General features: G+C 29.3%; 1 protein-coding gene across 1 annotated transcript; it reads right to left on the reverse strand.

The window, feature by feature from the left end:
• Positions 1–2,077: 2,077 nt before the first annotated feature.
• Positions 2,078–5,837, reverse strand: LOC132309073 (tonoplast dicarboxylate transporter). Its single transcript, XM_059807429.1, has 6 exons — positions 5,231–5,837; positions 3,847–4,324; positions 3,542–3,585; positions 3,355–3,450; positions 2,568–3,081; positions 2,078–2,454 (listed from the first exon to the last, which is right to left on the reverse strand). The coding sequence occupies exons 1-6, from the start codon at positions 5,660–5,662 to the stop codon at positions 2,417–2,419; spliced, it is 1,602 nt and encodes a 533-aa protein (XP_059663412.1). The 5' UTR covers positions 5,663–5,837; the 3' UTR covers positions 2,078–2,416.
• Between the last annotated feature and the right edge of the window lie 15,088 nt (positions 5,838–20,925).

The raw sequence follows: 20,925 nt of genomic DNA on the forward strand, positions 1-20,925 counted from the left end.
CTCCGCCACCGTTCCTCTGCATTTATATTTCATGCGGTGATAAAATATTGAACTATTCCCCCTTCACAAATTACCCCTAAACTATTGATTTATTATAATTAAGGATAAATCGATCACAAAAGACTATTTTACCCTTCCTTATTAAAATTTTTATTTCTTATTAAATTATTTTTATTATATTTCCTCTTATATAAATATTAATTATAATATTTACCTTAATTATATTATTAGTATCAATTTATCATAAATATATATATATATAAAGATTTGTAACTACTAATTTCTAATATGACTAATTTGTTATTAAAATTATATTATTTATAATAAAATTTATCGTAACCAGTTTAAAAAAATATTATCGTAGAAAAATATCTTTTTTTTCATACAATATATTGATGATTAATTAATAAATTAAAAAAATAACCTTATTTTCATGTAATATATTCATTAAAATTTAAAATAATTAATTTATTTTCTTAAAAAATTTCTACTAAAGATTTTTATTTAAATATTTTATCTCAAAAATTAATGGTAAATTTATGAAAATTTAATAGAAAATATGTCATCAAAACAGTATGATTTTTTTTTGATAATTTATTTAAATAGATTAAGTATAGTTCCTTTTATTGAATTTCAGTATTTTAATTTTTTTAATATCATATATTTCCTTATGTAATTAGATTTCCTTTTACTAAATTTCAATTTTATTTTTTTTCTTCTTTAATTAGATTTGTTGTACCCACTTAAGATATGACTCTTTCTTTTAGATTTTTTTTTTTTAGATTTAACACTGATTTGGCTTAGCCAAATTAGATTCCCGAGTTTTGCGTTTTCTCTTTCACCTCTTTAATTTTTTGTTTTTTACTGTGCCCCTCTAAAAAAAATTCTGACTCCAGTACATGAAATAGCAAAATTAAATCTTGCAACCTTTTCATGGTGGTAACTGGTAAGGAGATAAAAAAGACCCCTTACATTACCGCTGACCATACTTGAAAACACACCGTAGCACTGTATATGTTTAACTGTATTCAGGGACATGTCTTAGTTAGTATATTAAGCGTTAATTTAAAATTAATTAGTAACATAAAAGTATGGTGTGATGTCATAAAATTTGCACCATGGTTTGAGATTGTTTTAAAAAGCCTTTTCAATTTAGAATTGATTCAAAGAGGCAGTTGATGAGGATTTACAGTCATGCCATTTCATGACTAAGTTGTAGTCATTGGGTGTTGCATCTGATCCAATCAAATGATCACCCCAAAACCTCAGTAAATTGGTGGATATAAGAATTTTGTTCGTTATCACAAACATCATTTCTGAATTAGAAACACAACACCACAACCTAAACAGGGGAAGGTGCTTGCTTCCCAACATTTTAAGTTCACCATTATTAAATTAAGGTCTTTTTTAATTGATTTCAAATCTTAGAGAAAATGATGAGAATTTGAGAAGGAGGGAGAGAGATATGGGTTAATTTAAGAGAAAAGGTGAATGAAAATTTAGCAGAGTTGAGTAATTGTAGTCTGATAGAGAGAGAAAATATGAAGAGTATGAAATGAAAATAATGTTGAATATTGAGAATACATTTATCTTTATATTTGCTGATCAATTTAGTTTCTTGAAAAGTGATTTTTTCAAAATTTTGTTTTTTGAAAAATTGCTTGCGTAAATGACGTGGCCAAAACAGATCACCTTTCATTTGGGAACTATTATTCAATTTCTTCAAAAGACATGTCACCCATCAGGCCATCATTCAGAGACTACTATTCTATTTCCTGTCATTACTTTTTATTTTTTTATTGATATGTTGACATTTTGAACACATCTAAAACTATTTAATCTAGAATTTTCAAGCAATGGAATAATATCTCAAAATTTTGTAGAATAGTGTATCACATGTAACAATGTCCATTATGTCATCTAGGTGAGAAATTATGTGAAAATTAATGTCAAAGATGAAACTCCTCTTTTGAAACTTTGATTTTTGAGTAGGTTGGTACTCCGTCCGTGCTCTTTTGTTTATACAAAAACTTTTTTTTTTTTTTTCAACACAAATTATGACCTAAAACAGAGCTCAAACCCAGGAAAAAAAATACTATATGCTTATTAAATGCTACAAATACACAGAAAATAGGGATATTTTGAATAAATTAAGTTGATTCCAACCCACAGCACTCATCAAATTTACAAATAAATTGCTATAAGAAAGAAGGAAAAATCAACTCACAAATTATCAATAAACACCCACCCCTCCTCCCCCCCCAAAAAAAAAAAAAATGAAAAAAATATATATATTAAAGACCCGGAAAATCATATATAATTACTTTTTTTTGCAGTGATATATGTTATTTTTCTTCCCCCAAGACATGTAATGCTGGCACTTCATTGTATGTGCCCAAACCTTTTGCAATTAAGCCTATTGTACTGGTTTGCCTGTCCCAAAAACAAAGGCTCCTGCAAGAACATAAACGTATAATTAGACATGCAGCTACACTGCTAATTCCAAACTGAATTAAATTTAAAAAAAAAAAAAAAAAAGATTTTGTGTAAGAAAAAGAATCATTTACCAAGAGTAGGCATTAGAATAGAAAGAATAGCAGTTCCAACAATCTTAAGTGGCAACCCTGTCTTGATCATATCTTTGATTTCAATGTGACCAGTTGCGAACCCTACGAGATTTGAAGGGGTTCCTGTTGGAAGCAAGAAAGCAAATTGTGCTCCAATGGCTCCGGGGAGCATAAGAAGCAACGGGTGCACGTGCATGGTCTGAGCAATTTGGATGAGTAGTGGCAGGACGAGCGTGGCGGTGGCATCATTTGATGTGATCAATTCAGTTATGGTCCCGCTTATGAGACACACTGCAGGGGCTATGGCTAAGTATGGGGCATTCTCCAAGAAATCTAGGGTTTTTGATAGCACATGGGCCAGGCCACTCGACTGGACTCCATCAGCTATTGCAAAACCACCACCTAACAGCAGAATGATGTTCCATGGCAACTTCTTGCATTTGTTCCAATCCATTATCTTCTCTCCCTTTTGCTTCTTGTTTGGAATTATGAACAATAAGGTTGCCATCATCACCTACATAGATTGAAACATTATTATTTTTTCCTTCACCTAAGTCACACTGTGTAGTCTGTGTGTACATATATACACACCCCCACACGTGTCGGGATCCACTGTAAAAGCCCTCATTTTCAACACATTTATTTTACATTTCAACACATTTTCAACGCTAGTCAAACACAAAGTAATTGAGAAATAAAAGAAATGTGTTGAAAATGGATTTAAATGCATTGAAATACACTAGAGCAAAGGATCCGAAATCATATACACCTATATAATAGTACTTACACTAACAGTTCCGTCCCCAGCACGCCCGTTAAAGAGAGCTCCCCAACCGGGAATATCATCAGCTATGCTCCTTGTCATCCACAAAACTATTAGCATCTGCATCAAACTCTCACGTCAATTAACTTACATATACCAATTAACTTTCCTATCAATGTTTTGCAATATATAAGTAGAGTTTGGCACACACCGAAAACACAGCCAATATCATCTTCTCAGCAAAAGCCATTGGACCTGCCCACACCACATTCAAGTTACAATGTAATCAACAGAACATGAAATTTTAGAGATTAAATGTAAATGTGAAGTGTCATATCACTTGGAGGAGAAGTTCATGACATTTACAAGAGGATGCCTCCTACATACGTAAACGTGTTTTGAATGCTTATGTAGTATAAATTGGACAATATCTATACATTGATGGCCGAATATTGACGAATGGAACTAAAATTCTCGAAAACAAAAGTAGGGGTTCGACAAATTTGGGGGGCTTACCTAAGGTTTGAAGCTCCCTCCTCAAATGGGCTTTGTCCAAATAAGCAGAGAGAGCCTGAGAAGTGCCCTTTGAGCAATACAACAAACAAAGTATACCCCACAGAGCAAAGAAAATCAATAGAGCCAAAGGAAAGCCAAAGAAGAACCATGTGTTGAAGCTTATGGGGTCTGCTTCTGGATAGGACCTCTTCCACATTCCCGCCAATATCAGGTTGACACCTGTCCCGGTGAGCGTGCTCAACCCTCCTATTGGCGCACAGTATATCACCCCCAGCACCACGGCTCTGCAGAATTTACCCACCACCTCCGATTGGTTGGGCCCAGATGGCAATCGATGTAAAATTCCAGTGGCCACAGGCATCATCATCACTGCTGCTGCAGTGTTGTGCATCCACATGCTCACAAACGCCGTCGTTGCGCATATTCCTAGTAGGAGAAGTGGTGGATTGAGTGGATCACCACAGAATAGTAGTGTTATCTGCATATATGGTCCACATACACACAAAATTATTGCAACATGTTATACATGCTGTGACATCAATTATTACTACCAATCATGCATGAGAGAGGGTGGCCAAATGTCATTTTCAAACAATTTTTTAATTTACAAAGAAAAAATAAAAATAAAAATAATTATTTCTTTTAAAGAGCAAAAAAATATTTTACCATAAAAGATATAAGTAGCCTACAAGTATTGACATTTACATAAGATTGGAATTCATTTTTTAATTTGTTCCAATAATTAAGAGAAGAGCAAAAAGTATTTTACTAGAAAAGCATATAAAATAGCAACAAGGATTGGCATTTACGTAAGATTCCAATTCATTTTTTTTAATTTGTTCCAATAACTAAGAGAAGAGTCATGAGGGTCGTTCTCGCTAATTGTAGGTGGTTAGATTGAGATGGGCGTCTTAATTTGTTCTAATAATTAAGGCAGTAATTCACGTGAAAAAATGTGTTAAAATAAAAAATTCCAACTAAATAAAAAATAGTTTGTTCGTTAAAAAAAATAATAAAAAAAATGAATCGATTAGAACCAATAAAACCCTCCAAAATGTATATTCTATCAATTTTATCATACCCATCGGTCTATTTATAGTCCAATTACTACTATGGTCTAATCACAAAATCAAACTTTATAGCCAAAGTCACCGACCATTCAAATACAGACACGAGTTCCACTAAAAAGGGTCTAGTTTTGTTAATCTCTAAATCAAAAATCAAGACCAATCATCACAGTTCAACTGTTTTTGGAATCAAAACCGAACCATTAACCACATAAAACTAAATTAAACGGTACAATTTGATCAAATTTGATTCAATCACACAAATAATGTTCACCTCTAATTATTTAGAAAAGAAACAACCCATAATAGGAACTTACATTCAAGGCCAATCTTCTGTGGATGTTGTAATGCTCCACTGCAAGAACGAGTATGAAGCTTCCAAGGAGCAGCACAATCACATCGTCCATATAAGATTTGGCAACATGATCAGCAGATGATATGCCGAACAAAGGAAAGAGAAAGAGGGGCGAAATTGATGTTATAGGCATGGGCACAGCGTCGGTGAGCCACCAGGCGAAGACCCAAGTCATGACGGCCAGCATGTTCCGGCTAGTCGCCGGACCATCTACCTTAACCCACAGGCATATAATGGTGCTCAAAAGTGGTCCCAAGAGAATGAAGAAATGGCTGAGTGTGAACACTGATTTGACCAATGAATTGAAGCTCTGTGGCCGTTTGATTGGGTCGTGGGTTGGAAGCAGAGGGGTTTTGTTTTCATCTGAGATATCTGTTGTCTGGTCACCGTTCATTTTGGAGGGGTTGAGAGAGAATCAGAAATGGAGATTCACAGAGGTTGTATATATGTATATGTGTGTGCAACTGTGTGTGTATATATATATTGTATATACTTTTGGGGGAAAAGTGGGTAGACAAGTTTTGTAGTTTTTCTTCTTATGATTTTTGGATGTAGCTCATGAATACTAATAGGAACATGAGTCACACATGACTGGAATGGATTATTTTTAAAATTCTGAGTGTTTTTTGTGAACCGTGGTTTGGTTCGGGTCGGTCCAAAAATCATTAGTGAGCCACGTGGTGGTAGGTGGTGGTGAATTGACATTAGAGGATAAACGGTTTCCTTTGTATTGTTCATTCCATTGAAAGAAAATTACTGTAAAAGTTAAAGATTACAGGAGGTTGCTAAATTAAGTGATGAAGACCCAACTGTAACTGTGTTTCTCAATCTTTTTATATGCTAAATAAATATACTCCCTCTGTTCAAACATTTTTGGGCTTTTTAAAAAAATTTACTTTTATAGTAATGAGTTTTTAATTTTTTTTGTATTAATAAAAATAAATTTTCAATCATTATTAAAAACAAAATAATACTAGTAGTCAATGCACTTATTTAAGCAAGGGGTAAAATGGAAATGTCACATAAAAGAGCACAATCATTTTTTTGAATGAAAAACGTATTTTGAAATATTTTAAGATAGAAAAATGATAAGAATTCTGAAACCGAAAGAGAACTTATAAAAGTGCAAATTACGGGCTTCTATCTTAAACGTGTTTTTATCCTATTTATGCCATATTTCAATTGTGTCAAATTTTCAAATTTCAATATACTTTAATCGTGTTGAATAAATGTTCGGATCGTATCTCATGCATACTTGAACTTGTTCCATACCCAAAGCCAATTCAAAGTGAATTTCCCCTCTTGCACAACTTTTTGGATCTATACTGTCCATACTCATAAGAAGTGTCGGGACTTATCACGGATGTCACCAGGTTCACCAAATATATTTAATTTGTTACATCAATACTTTAAATGTATATATGCACCGGTCTCAAATTACTAATCATGATTGAATTCAAACCCCAAAAAAATAAGATTCCATTTGTTTCGATATAAAATATTTTTCTCACAAAAGATTTTTATTTTTTTTCAAGGTAAAATATATTTTTTACTTTAACTTTTTCGATGTTTTACAAAGGTTTAGATCAAAATTGAGGTCAAGTCCATCGAACGAAACATGTAAAATTTTTTTGTTTAAAATTAATGAGTAAATTATTATTATTAGATTTTATTTTATTTTTTTTCTTCATAAATATTGTACGATAATCAAATATCAAAAAATAAAAACATATTTTCTAAAAAAAGAGAAGTGGATAGTATTTTACTTTCTTTATTTTTCCATAATAATTGCTGGATATTATAAGTCGAGGACACTGATGCCAGGATGAATCATGTAGCCTGGTCGACAGAGTAATGGATAAAGATGACTGACACGTGGGTGTTTCTTATCTCTTATCCTTTGCTCATCTGCCACGTCAGAGGCCAACTCAGAAAACCAATAATTTGATAGAATTGACTTTTCAAATTTTTTTTTTTTTTTTTTTTCTTGTCAAATTAAGAAGGTGACATCAAATAACTAATTGCTACCATTATTAACAAACGGGACAAGCAATTATGTTTTGCTGACTTTTATTTTCCTCTTTTACAGTAGTTTTTATATTTTTATATTTTAATTTTCAAGAGTTCCAACTTCAGAACTTCTAAGTGCAAAACAAAAAAATATAATTAAATAAAATTTCAGTAAGTGAGCAAAATATAATATCCCTTATAATTTAAAATAGTCACGTCTAATTTAATAAACTGTTCCATAAAATTAAAAATTAAGTATTGAAAATATTAAGAGATGAATTTTTAACACTAATGTTTTTAAGTGCTAATTGAAAAATAAATAATTTTTTAAAATATTTTTTAATTTTCAACATTTAACATTCAATAATAAATGATGTACCTGTTACTTAAAATTTTATCGCTTTTTAAGTAGTTTTTATCCTTTTTAGCGATATTTAAAATGTGTTATTAAACGTACTAATTTAAATAAATGTTGAATTAAGTAATTAAATAACACCAACCTTTTAAGTTATAAAAATATTATTATTTAGCATCTGAACATGTTATAGTAATATTTCTTTCTTTTTTTTTCTCAAATAAAGTTAAATAAAATATATATGTGTAAAAATATTATAATTATAATATATCTACTACGAAGTAATACTTAAAAAAAACAAAAAAAACAAAAAAAAATGTTACTATAATATATCTATATTTAAACTTAATTCAAGTTGAGTCACTTGAGCGTCGATTACGATTTTAAAAACAAATCAATCAATCAATCACATTCTAGACTAAAATTTCAAAACTAATTTAATATAATCCAACAGAGTTGTAGTATCGAATTTTGTGACATATTCTTGACTAAAATTTCAATCAATCACAAGTCACCAGACTTCACAACATGATAATAAAAAAATAATAATATCTCGGTCGCCGAGCTCGAATGAATATTCAAACAAAACGGGTCAATCCTGTAATTGACAAATAGGATAAAATTGTCATTTCAAAAAAAAAATAAAAAATTATTAATGTACGACAACCTTAAAAAAAAATGTGTTAAATGTGTAGTTCCGTCGAACTTGGAAACTATGAAAGGTGTTGTGAATAAACAATTGAAGAAACGTGTAGAAAAAGGAGTGGATCCAACAATTCAGTCATGGGGACCACGGGTTCCATGTGATTCATTTAATCTGGTGATCATTGCTATAAAAGAAACGGCAATCACCATCAAACTTTTAAAAAAGCCTGGCATAATAACACTCCCTCCGGGCTCACTGAAGTGCGTGACTCACGCCAAAATCATTTTTTTTTTATTTTTACTGAATTTTCATATTACAATTTTCAGAAATTTACATATCTAATGTCTTAAAATTTATTCCAAAATATGTTACATTCAAAAAATAAATATACTATGTTTTATAAAATTTTCAATCAATCCTTTTGATAAGGGCTTAATTAAAATGATTTGTGATTAATGGAAACTAGGACAATTTAGGAATTTGTCCGCAAAGAAACACAACTTACACACTTGCTTTAGTTTATTAAAACTCTCATCATTTGCTTTGGTGATTAAGGGCCTTATAGTTTTTTTTTATTCACTTTTTTTTTTTTTTTTTGTTTTTTTCCTTCTTGTGAAAGTTGGGTTAGATGAGAAGGCATGGAGTTGATTCCTAGGCACCGGGATGGGAGATGGCCACTATTAGGCTATCAAGGTTTTTTTTTGATATTTTTTCACTTTTAAAGTAAAAAGTGGTGTATTCAAGTGGAATAGAAGTGTGTTAACATTTCTTAGCACGAATTTAATTCATAAACATTGGGATGGGGAGATGCCCATTACTAGGCTATCAAGGCTGTTTCGATATTTTCTCACTTTTGAAGTAAAAAGTGGAGTATTCAAGTTGAACAAAAGTGTGTTAACATTTCTTAGCTTAAAAAAAAAAAAGTTTCACTTTTTCTTAGTAAAGATTTACTAAAGGTAATTTTCTCATTAACATTAAGTTTAGTAAAATATAAGTAAAGTAATATTTTACAATAACATAGACACAAGTTTAAGTAAAGAAATATTTTATTTTTACTATATCGGATTTTAGACGTTTAGTATCTCAGAATCAAAGAGGATTTAATTTGTTAAAAGAAAAAAAATATGCATAATCAAAACTTACTTTTCTTGGTAAGTTTTAATTAGGAGTGGCAAATAGGCGGGTTGGGTCGGATTTGTGTTGGGTTAAAAAAGGACGGGTTAAATATGGGTCAAAACCCATGTTCAACCTCGTTCAGAATGGCTTAAAAATAGACGAGTAAAAAATGCATAAGGTTAACTAGTTATAACCCGTGAACCCATTAATTATTATTATTATTTTTTTTCAGGAACATTTGAAAATTTTATTTAATAACAAATAAAAAAAAATCTCAAACTCAACAATATTTATCAACTCGTTTTAGAGAGAGAAATGGAGAAAATAGAAGAAATATTGATGTTTTAAAATAAAATTTTTAAATTTTTTTTGATGTTTACAAACATGTAAAAAAAAAAAATGTAATTTGCATATTTGAAAAAAAAAAAAAAAAAAAAAAGACCCGTGAAACCCGATCGACCTGCCCAAAATATTGATGTTTAAAAAATAGAATTTCCTTAAAAATTTTTATGTTTACAAACATGAAAAAGGAAAATGTAATTTGTAAAAAAATAAACTAAAATAGACCCGTGAAATCTGACCGACCCGACAAAAATATTGATGTTTAAAAAATAAAATTAATTTTGATGTTTATAAACATGGAAAAGGAGAATGTAATTTTTATATTTATAAAATAAAAAATAAAAAATTGATGTTTACAAACTTGGAAAAGGAAAATGTAATTTGTATATTTAAAAAATAAATAAATAAATAATAAAAAATTGATCCGTGAAACTTGACCGACTCGCCAAAAACATTGATATTTTAAAAATAAAATTTGCCAAAAAATTTTAATGTTTACAAACATGGAAAAGGAAATGTAATTTGCATATTTGAAAAAAAAAATAAATAAATAACCAATGAAACCTAATAGCCAAAAATATTGATGTTTAAAAATATTGATGTCTAAAAAAATAATAATAATAAAATAAAATAAAATAAAAATTTTGACCCGTGAAACTTGCCCAACCCATCCAAAAAATTCGAACTGGGTTATGGACATAACCATTTTGGATATAATTCAGACTGGCCCAACCCAACCCGATTTCGGGTTGAGGTTGGGTTGGGACTGGGTTAGGTTGGGCCAGCCCAACTTGCAACACTAATTGTGAGTGAAAATTTTAGAAATAGACATAAGTTAAGTGTAATATAGAATAAATATGTATTGTGTATCTATTATGTGATGAGTAAAATATTGGTGTTTGAATATGGCTATTTTGACCCTCAAATTAAGTAGTTAAAATTATCCAACTCATTTTTGATCCATCTTAAATATGATTCATCTAAAATTATTAAAAAACGAACTAATATGAATGATTTGATGGGTTATGACTCATTTTATTACTCCCAGTTTTAACTCATTATTAGGTGGTTGAATAGTACACCTTGTCGGAAGATGAAGTGTCACGCATCAGCTAGCCTCATGAGCGTGTCCGTTTCATCTACCAAATTTCAATTATTGGAAAAAATTATTTGAGTATTGAAAGCAAACGTTAATTTTGCCAAATAAATTTAATTAGTATGCAAAACCAAAATGATGTCGAAGTCTAACTAAGAAGAAGTCAAGTGAACATGTGGGCACACAAAGCAAATTTTAATTTTGCCTAATAAGTTTATCATTAATTGACAAACGAATGGGATAGAGAGGGACACACAGAGTAAGAAATTCAATTAGTGGAGGCAATCATAAATAATAAATAATAAAAATAAAAATTTTATTTATAATAGTTGGAATTGACACATATTTTTAGTAGTCCTCATCGAACTTTCATCCATTGAAGGATAAGAAGTACGAATGCACAAGTACGACATATATGGTAATTAAAAATAAAAATAAAATATAAGTACAACATAGATACATCAAATAATAATAATAATATAATATTTTCTATCGGTAGATGAGAATACAATTTGCCATCAGATGATCAAATCCAAATCTCGTAAAATATTGTAAAAATTCAAAATAATATAATATTTTCTACTCGTAAAGGGAATCAATGTCATGTTTGGACCCCAACATAATTTTAACAAACGTATTTAATATAAAATTTATTTATTAATGGAATAAGAAAAAGAGAAGAAAAAAGAAATATGCTAATGTTCTTATATAAAATATACAATAATTTTACACATTAGTGACGTAGTCGTGTATCTTAAAAGGAAATATGCTGATGTACTTGTGTAAAATACACAATAATTTTGCACATTAGTGACGTGGCCGTGTATCTTAAAAGGAAATATGCTGATGTGTGTGTAAAATACATAACAATTTTACACATTAGTAACGTGACTGTCTATCTTAACAAACTACTGGAGATAAAAAAAAAAAAAAATTACATATCATACGTGACCGTATATATTTTATACAGAATTTTAACAAACGGTTAAAAATGCTGCAAGTGACAATCCATAAGACCCATAAGAGCAAAGAACTCTCCATGCTTAATCACTCTCCATGTTTAATCATTACATTAAATGATGTATTAAATTATTGATTTAATTTTTAATAATTTTTATAAAAATCTCATAATTAGTAATTAAATAAAAAAATTCATGACCGTGCTAAAAAAAAAAAAAAAAACTGATTAAATAAAGAAATGACACTGAACCCTTTTTTCGTACGAATATATATACTATGCAACTTATGTCTTGACTACGAATTCGTATTTTTATTTTTATTATTTATTATTCGCACACAAAGCAAACTATGCAATATTGTTTTTTTATTTTGAATTTTTGCCTAATATGTTTGGTAAGTGTGTGTATATATATAGGGGGGTGTCAGGGTTGTGTGATTGTTTATCCTGAGGGTTTTGTTGGAGATGTGTGTGGCTTTTGCAGTGGGGATGCTCTCTCGAGACCAATAGAAGCAGCAAGAACGATGGTGAGGGGAGATTTGCAATTCCGTACTGGTTTTTTTTACTATATTTGATGATGTTTTAGGGTTTCAGTTAAATACAAATTTAATTACTACTTTTTTTTTTCTTGTTCTTTTTCGTTTTTGTGTGTGGTGTTGTGTTGTGTTATTTTGAGGAGGGGAGTTTACTCTGAAACACTTAACGAGCAAATAATCAGGGCTTTATATATTTTAGACGCGTACGAACATCTTGAATCAAATTGGATTCCTGATCCAATCAATAATTTTTTAATTTATTTTATCATTCTTTTCTCTTTATTTATTTATTTATTTTTTATAACCTACCCTACCTCTTCCTTGTACAATCATCTCTTGGTACAATCATATGATGAAGTGACCAAAAAAACACTAAATTTAATGATCTAATTTTCTTGTGTGTGATTGCATTTTATTTATGGTAATTACGAAGTGCTTAACTTTATTTTGCAATACTAAAAAACATTATGTACTAATTCAAATATAAGATATTAAGAGAGCGAAAGAAAGTTAATTTTTTTTTAAAAAACGTACTTAGGAAAAAAAAAAATTATATATGTTAAATTATACCTATTATATTCCATACATATCATTTAAAATTTCTTACCTTTTATATCACTCACCTAAACAATTGCCTTTTACTCCCATTTTTTTGTCTATAAATAAATGGACAATCCTTTGGGTTATTCCCTTGGGAGGATGACCAACTGATGTGGTCAATGATGGGCATTAACCATTTCTTACATGTTAGACCATTTTCTCTCTCTGTGTTCTATATATATTTGAAAAAAGAGATATTACTGATTGAGGGGATACTTCAGATTCAAGACATGTTTCCAGAACATTGAATGGTTGACTTTAGGAACACAAGACCTGCACAATATTTAACCCAAAGTCTCTCTTTCCCTTGCAGCAAATCCAGTTTTGAAAGATAAGAAGCACGATATGAATATGGGACAGATATGAAAAGAAATATATATATATATATATACACACAACGGCATAGATATATCAAATAATAATATTATTATATTATATATATATTGAATGTTTTTTCAAGTAATTTAATTAATTGTGAGACTTGATTATTGGGCTGGGCTGGGCTTTTATTCTTTCTAATAATATTTAATTAATTGTGAGACTTGATTAGTACGGCATAAATTACTCACCCATGATTAGTTACACCTTACTTACCCTTTATGTGTTCTAACACTCACCACTCATGTGTTCCAATAACAAAAGAACATATATGTATTCTAATACTCACCACTTATGTGTTTCAATAACAAAATAACACATGAGCTTTAAAAAAGTTCTGAGTTATTTTTTTTATTGAAGCTGATGTGTTATTTTATTATTGAAACACATAAATACATAAGGGGTGAATAAGGTGAAACTACTCACCGGTGAGTAATTAAACATTATCAACATAGACATGTCAAATAATAATAATATGGTACTTCCCAATTGGTAGAGGAGGGGTTACAATTTGCCACCTCAATTATCTAGCTAAGAAACTACTGAAAGAATTGGAAACTACGTCTTTTTAGTAAAGGTATATTTCTCTTTTGATTTTTCAAATCAATGTAGCCATCCGCTGGAATGGGGTAAAATGCAACAAAATAATAAACCCTTACTAAAACGAAATAGTTGAAGAGTTTCTTGTAGTTCAGACAATTTCTTGCAAAACCACAATAGTTCAGGGATCTTGCATTTTACCCTATATATACCTATAGATTTGAATTTCCAAAAATAAAATATAAAAGATTTCAAATTGAGATTCAAATATTCTATTAACTAAGAATTTGAAAATTTGCCTAATATGTATTTGGTAAGGGGCGGGGTGTTAGGGTTGTGTGATTGTGGTGTAGAGAAGGAATGAAGGATGGCGGTGATGGAGGATAATAGTTGTATTGCTAGTAGTAGTGAGTGGGTGTTTATCCTGAGGGTTTTGTTGGAGATGTGTGTGGCTTTTGCAATAGGGATGCTCTCTGAGTTGCCATACTTAATCTACTCAACCAAAAGAAGCAGCAAGAATGATGGTGAGGGGAGATTTAATGCTGCGTACTCGTGGGGTTTATTGTGTATGGTGTCCTTTTGATAGTGAAGCTAAATATGGAATCAACAAAATTTCCAGCTGCGATGCTCGTTTTTTTCGGTCTTTTTTTTCTCGGTTTGATCATGTTTTAGGGTTTCAGTTAAATACAAATTTAATTATTACCTTTTTTTTTCTTCTTCTTTTTCGGTTTTTTTTTTTTTTTTTGGTGTTCGTGTGTGTCGAGCTTTATATATTCTAGACGCGTACGTACTCACGTCTTGAAGAATCTAACTGCTACGCAAACAAATTAGCAAGGGCACTAAATCGAGCCAGTGAGAAGCAAATTGGATTCTGACTATTTTTTATTTATCTTATCATTCTTTTTTCTTTTCTATAACCTATCCTACCTCTTCCTTGTACAATATAGTAATATTTCTTTTTCTTTTCAAATATTCGGTAGAGTTAAATAAAATATATACGTGTGAATATAATTCTGAATTTCTGATATATCTAATACGGGGTAATACTTAAAAAAAAAAAAAAAAAAAGCTGTTATAATATATCTGTATTTAAACTTAATTCAAGTTGAGTCACTTGAGCGTCCATTAAGATTTTAAAACAAATCAGTCAATCACATTCTAGACTAAAATTTCAAAACTAATATAATTTAATCCAACAGAGTTGTAGTTTCGAATTTTGTGACACATATTTTAATGATACATGGATACAAACATTAATGTGCCTAACAAGCAAAACGGGTCAATCCTGTAATTTAGGATAAAATTGTCATTTCAAACTCAAAGAAAATTTAGTAATGAACGACAACCTTAAAAAAAAATGTAATAGTTCCGTCAAAATTGGAATCTATCAATTGAAGAAACGTGTAGAAAAAGGAGTGGATCCAATAATTCATTCATGGGGACCATCACGTGTTCCGTGTGATACATTTAAGGGATTCTTACATATAATTGAGTAGAACTAAAGTATATCACCATCTGGCGAGCGTAGTTTTAATATTTACAAATACATTAATCAATTTTTATTTAAGGCTCTCTAATGAGTTAATTTTATATTTCTACCTTTAGGTTTATTTTATGCATAATTTACTAAAGAACAACTTTTAAAAATTCTAGAATTTTGCCAAATAACATTAAGAAACTATTACACTCCATTAGAGATCGGTAATATAACACGTAGCCTTCGTCGAAGAATAGAAGAATTTAGATCTAAAATTATTCTTATACAGAATATGCTAGAAATTAGACGACAAAGTTTTTAATTAGGTTTATGAGTAGAATAAAATTTAATAACTTAGATAACTCTATAAAACGATTAGGAGAAAATTTAGATTATATTAAAAACCAAATAGACCAGAATTTTAGTCTAAATAATCTAGACAATAAAATAATATTAGTTGCAATTAAAGACATAAACAGTGATATTAAAAATATTACAGAAAATTAAAAAATAATTATAGATTATTTAAAATATTTGAAAATATATATCTAAAGGTTATTACAATAATTTTATGACCACTAGTAATCCTGATTATCTAGCAGCTTTAGCCGAACTTTTTAAAATTGACAAAGACCCTGTAGGATTTTCAAGTTTTAAGACCGACGTAAACTCAACTAATATAAATATTAGGCAAAACAACTTTTCAATTCAGCTATTACTCCAGTTATTTGAAAAAGTTAATAAGCTTGAAGAAAAATTAGAAGTAACATAAGAAAGTATTCCTAGAGAATCCTCTAGAGAATTATCTGAACTATCAGATAAAATAAAAGATTTAAAGTTATCAACCAATTCATTTCCAACTAAAACCAAGCGTGTAAATCTTTTACAACTACATAGAGAATAGCCATTATCTTTAGAAAAGCCAAAGAAATAATGAGGGTAGAAGATTTATATGATAATTAGCACGATGCTAAAAAATATATCGAAAAAGGAATGAAAAAAGTATCCAATAAAGTTAATATTTATTCTAATAATTTATTAAATTTCCAGAGCAAGATATACAATCATCTTAGCCAGCGAAGGACTTAGTGTGGTAAATAACCAGGTAATTTTAGATCTCATAACGCCATAGGCTTGTCAAGAACTAGAAAAAAGTAATTTAGAGTTTATGCATTTAGGTATAATAATGATCGGAATAGTAGGACTAAATATATCAGAAATAGGAATTAGAGTACTCGCATATATTTATGATGATCGATGGAATAACCATCAACAAGCACAAATAACTAGCGCTGAAATAGATCTAGCAGCCAACACAGCCATTGTAAGATGTATTCCTAATTTCACGATGACCACTTTAGAATTTAGTAAACATATAAAAATAGCTATATCCACAAAATGATATAATATGACTGGACAGTATGAAAACTTATTAATTAATACTTTATTCATAGAAAAACAGTTAATCAATATAACTTAAAGTTCAAAGCTCAATTCAGTGAAATAGTTAAACATTTTAGTAACAAAAATGTCCAAATGATAGAAGCTAGAAAAGTAAGCAGTATAACCCATGAAAGAACAGAATGGGAATTGCCAAATCTTACTAAAACAACCAAAAAAGTTCCCGAAAACAATATGATATATGTAAAACATAGTGGAGAAGCTAGTATAAGGTATAGTAACTATAAAAGACAAGATAATTTAACTGATGACATCAAAGAAGAATTCTTAACTATTTTAGTAGAAATAGAATCTCCCGAAGAAATAAATGTCCTTTATGATAGACTAGAAGATTAAATTCTAGATAAAATAATATACGATTTTGATAATTTAGAATTAGAAGTCTTGCAAGACAAGTATGCAGAACCTAAATACAAACTTATAGAAAGTATTTACCTAGGATAAGGAAATAGCGATGATATTAAGAATAATATTCTAAACGTAGGATTTGAATCCTTCTATACAGCATCTGAATTAAACACATTAAAAAAAGAGTTGAATGTAGTAGAACATAGAGAAGGAAAAGAACTAGAAGGATCAACGTCTCAGTCAGTTGACCAAGAAATGACTAACCAAAGAAAGACTAATGCCATAGGTAGTACTAATATCATAAATAATGACTATACCACTGGACAAAGGTTAAATCCAACACAAGAAACCTACTTAGAAAATAGAAATATACCAGATATGTACACATGGACACAAAATCGTAGACATTACGATAATATACCAACGCAACAAGTAGGAACAATATTAGACATAGCACGACATGATCCTCAAGATTGGGCGAAAATAATCAAAAATTAGGAACAAGATTGTATTAGACAATCCATTCTAACTAATTTTGATAATAAAACTCAGGTCCTAACTTATTGTGAAACTTTATTAAGGGGAACTATCCATGAATGGTGTCAATCTTACAAAGTAACTTATCCCAATGATAATTTTACAATTCAAGGTTTTACCAGCCTAATAAAAAATGTGTTAGTTGGCGAGGATAGATTATTAGATGAAACCCTTATAAAGCAAAATGAAGCTTTACGTAGCAACTGGTAAAATAGGAGACAGAACATTACTCGATAGGTATCTTTAGAAATTACATGAAAGTGTAGGAACTAAGATATGGGAAAAATGGTTAGAAAATCCCAGAAGACATGGGTTAACTATAGGAGAAAGAGTTAATCATATTTATAATATGTTAAAAGTAAATGTAGACAACGTAAGGAATCTAAGCAAATAAAAAAATAATTTTATTATACTTGTAGGCAAATGGACTTTCCACCATAGTATGGTTGTATGCCTCAGCAAAATTTTAATTATAAGCGTAATAAATCTAAAAAGTATAATCTATGCAAAAGTAAAACTCACAAGAATTATCGTAATAAAAAAACCTTATTTTAAAAATAATCCCAGAAAATTCTGAAAGCGGCCTTGGTATAAAAGGCAAAAAAAAAATAAAGATAATAATAAAAATGATAGTAAAGATAACAAAGATAATAAAATAAATACATTACCCACTAAAGAATGAAATTACAAATGCTTTATTTGTGGAGATCCGGGACACATAAGACCAAATTGTCCTTATAGATACAAACAGAATCATATCAAAAGTATACAAGAAAAGATCAATATACTTGAAGATATTGAAGAACAGATAGAAGAATTATATGAACTAGAAAGTATTTATGATTCCGAAGATGACAATGAAAGTATATATAGTATCGAAAGCATAGACAGCGATAATGAGGAAGACTTTGAGTAAGGTCTTCATTCAATGGAAGATTTCGTATACACTATAAGTAATCCATCATGTCAATATAATTTAGTTAATTTTTATTTTTCATCTTAGAATTGTAAACAATATAATACATCTATCAAAGAAGGTCATTATTGTGAAGACCATTATAAAACTTTATTATGTCATGACTGTTATACAAAATATGAAGATAAGTAAGAAGATGTTATAGTCGAATCTATAAATTCAATATATAAACCATCTAGTCTAATTCAATTTCCAGTAACATTAGAATTTAAAGAAAAACTAGTTTAAACCTTAGCTATGTTAATTACTGGAGCATCTAAAAATATAATTCAAAAGCATTTAGTGCCTGAAGAACCATTGATAAAGTTAAACTATAATGTTAATATGAGTCAGTATAATAATTAAAAACTCCCAATAACTCATTGTGTTCAAAATATTCCTATATTAATTAACAACAAAAAGTTTATTTTACCACAGACTTGTGTAGTTAATAATATTTCTAGTACTTTTAATTTTATTTTAGAATTAAATTTTATAAATTTACTCACTAGAGGATTCGTGTATACCCCTACGGGTTTACAGTTCTTTAAAAAAGAAACATTTATTCTATCCAACCCTCCTTATATTCCTCAGAAAGAAAAATGAGTTATTACTTATATCAATACTTTACATATGATAGAGGAAATTACAAAAAATTTATTTGATGTAACCGAATTTTTAGAAAATGTTTCTGAAACATTAATGTTTCTTAGTCATCTAAATGAATTAAAGATTTTCCTTAATAATAAAGCTATATTAAAGAATGCTAAATTAAATATAGATAATCTTTTAAGATTAACGGAAACCACTAACATTTTAGGAGAAGATCCCCAGAAACACTGGTATAAAAATAAAATCGAAGCAAAATTGAATATAATAAATCCTTTCATAATTATAAAAACTCAAGATAATCCTCATACCCTTGACGATCAAGAAGAGTTCCAAAAATAAATCAAAGAACTTCTATTACTAAAGGTAATACGAAAAAGTAATAGTAGACATAGGAGTCTAGCTTTTATGGTTAGAAATCATGCAAAAATAAAAAGAGGAAAAACTCTTATGGTTATAAATTATAAAAGATTGAACAATAATACTTCTGATGACAGCTATAAAATTCCTAATAAAGATGTTTTAATAAATCGAATACAAGATATAAAATAGTTCTCTAAATTTAACTACAAATTAGGATTTTGGCAAATCAATATGGCTGACGAATCCATTAAATGGACCGCATTCACATGTCTAGAAAGACATTATGAATGGTTTGTTCTACCTTTTGGATTAAAGAATGCGCCACAAGAGTTTCAATGAAAAATGGATACCATATTCAATAAATATTCAAAATTCTGTTGTGTTTACATAGATAATATTCTAGTTTTCAGTCAAACTAAGGAAGAACATAGAAAACATATTGAAATTATACTAAACAAATTTATAACTCAATAACTCATTATAAGTAGTAAAAAGATGATATTAGAAAAATAAGATATTGAATTCTTAGGCTTGTATATAAAAGAAGAAAAAGTAGAATTACAATCTCATATTGTGCAAAAGATTTTAGATTTTCCTGATAAATTAGAAAAAACCAAGTTATTACAAGCATTCTTAATATTATTAAATTACGGTCGTAATTTTATTCCAAAATTAGGACAATTAGTAAGACTATTATATTCTAAATTAGGAAAAAATGGTCAAAAATATTTTAATACTCAAGACATAGAATTAGTTAAAAAAATTAAATCTTTAGTCACTCAGTTAGAATCCTTACAACTCCCACTTGAAAATAGTTACAAAATAATTCAAACAGATGCATCAGCACAATGATAGACAAGTTTATTTCTTCAAAGACCTACAAAAGAATCATCTCGAGAAGAAGAACAAATTTGTCGCCATGTTAGTGGAACCTTTAATAAAGCACAATCTACTTTATCATCAACAGATCTAGAAATTTTTGGAGTTACAAACTCTATTGAAAAATTTCAGATTATCTTTAATAAATAATTTCTTATTAGAACATATTTTGATAACATAGTTAAATTTGTAAACAAAGCAAAGCAACATGGGATGTCTGCAAAAAGATGGATTTCCTTTATTGACTGTATTACTGAAAGAGGTTTTAAACCCATATTTGAGCATGTCAAATGAAAAGATAATTAATATTCTATCTCGGTTACTAATTGATTGTTTATGTCTATGCAGGAATGGAATAAAGTAGCAACAACAGCTATGACCTTATACCAAGCACTTCAAATCCTTTTTTAATTATCCAAAACCTATCTCAACAGTTCCGCGCTAGACATAA

The sequence above is a fragment of the Cornus florida genome, unplaced genomic scaffold (assembly GCF_030987335.1).
Source record: "Cornus florida cultivar Cherokee Brave unplaced genomic scaffold, ASM3098733v1 CherokeeBrave_3.0.0_Hap2_Chr01, whole genome shotgun sequence".
NCBI lineage: Eukaryota > Viridiplantae > Streptophyta > Magnoliopsida > Cornales > Cornaceae > Cornus > Cornus florida.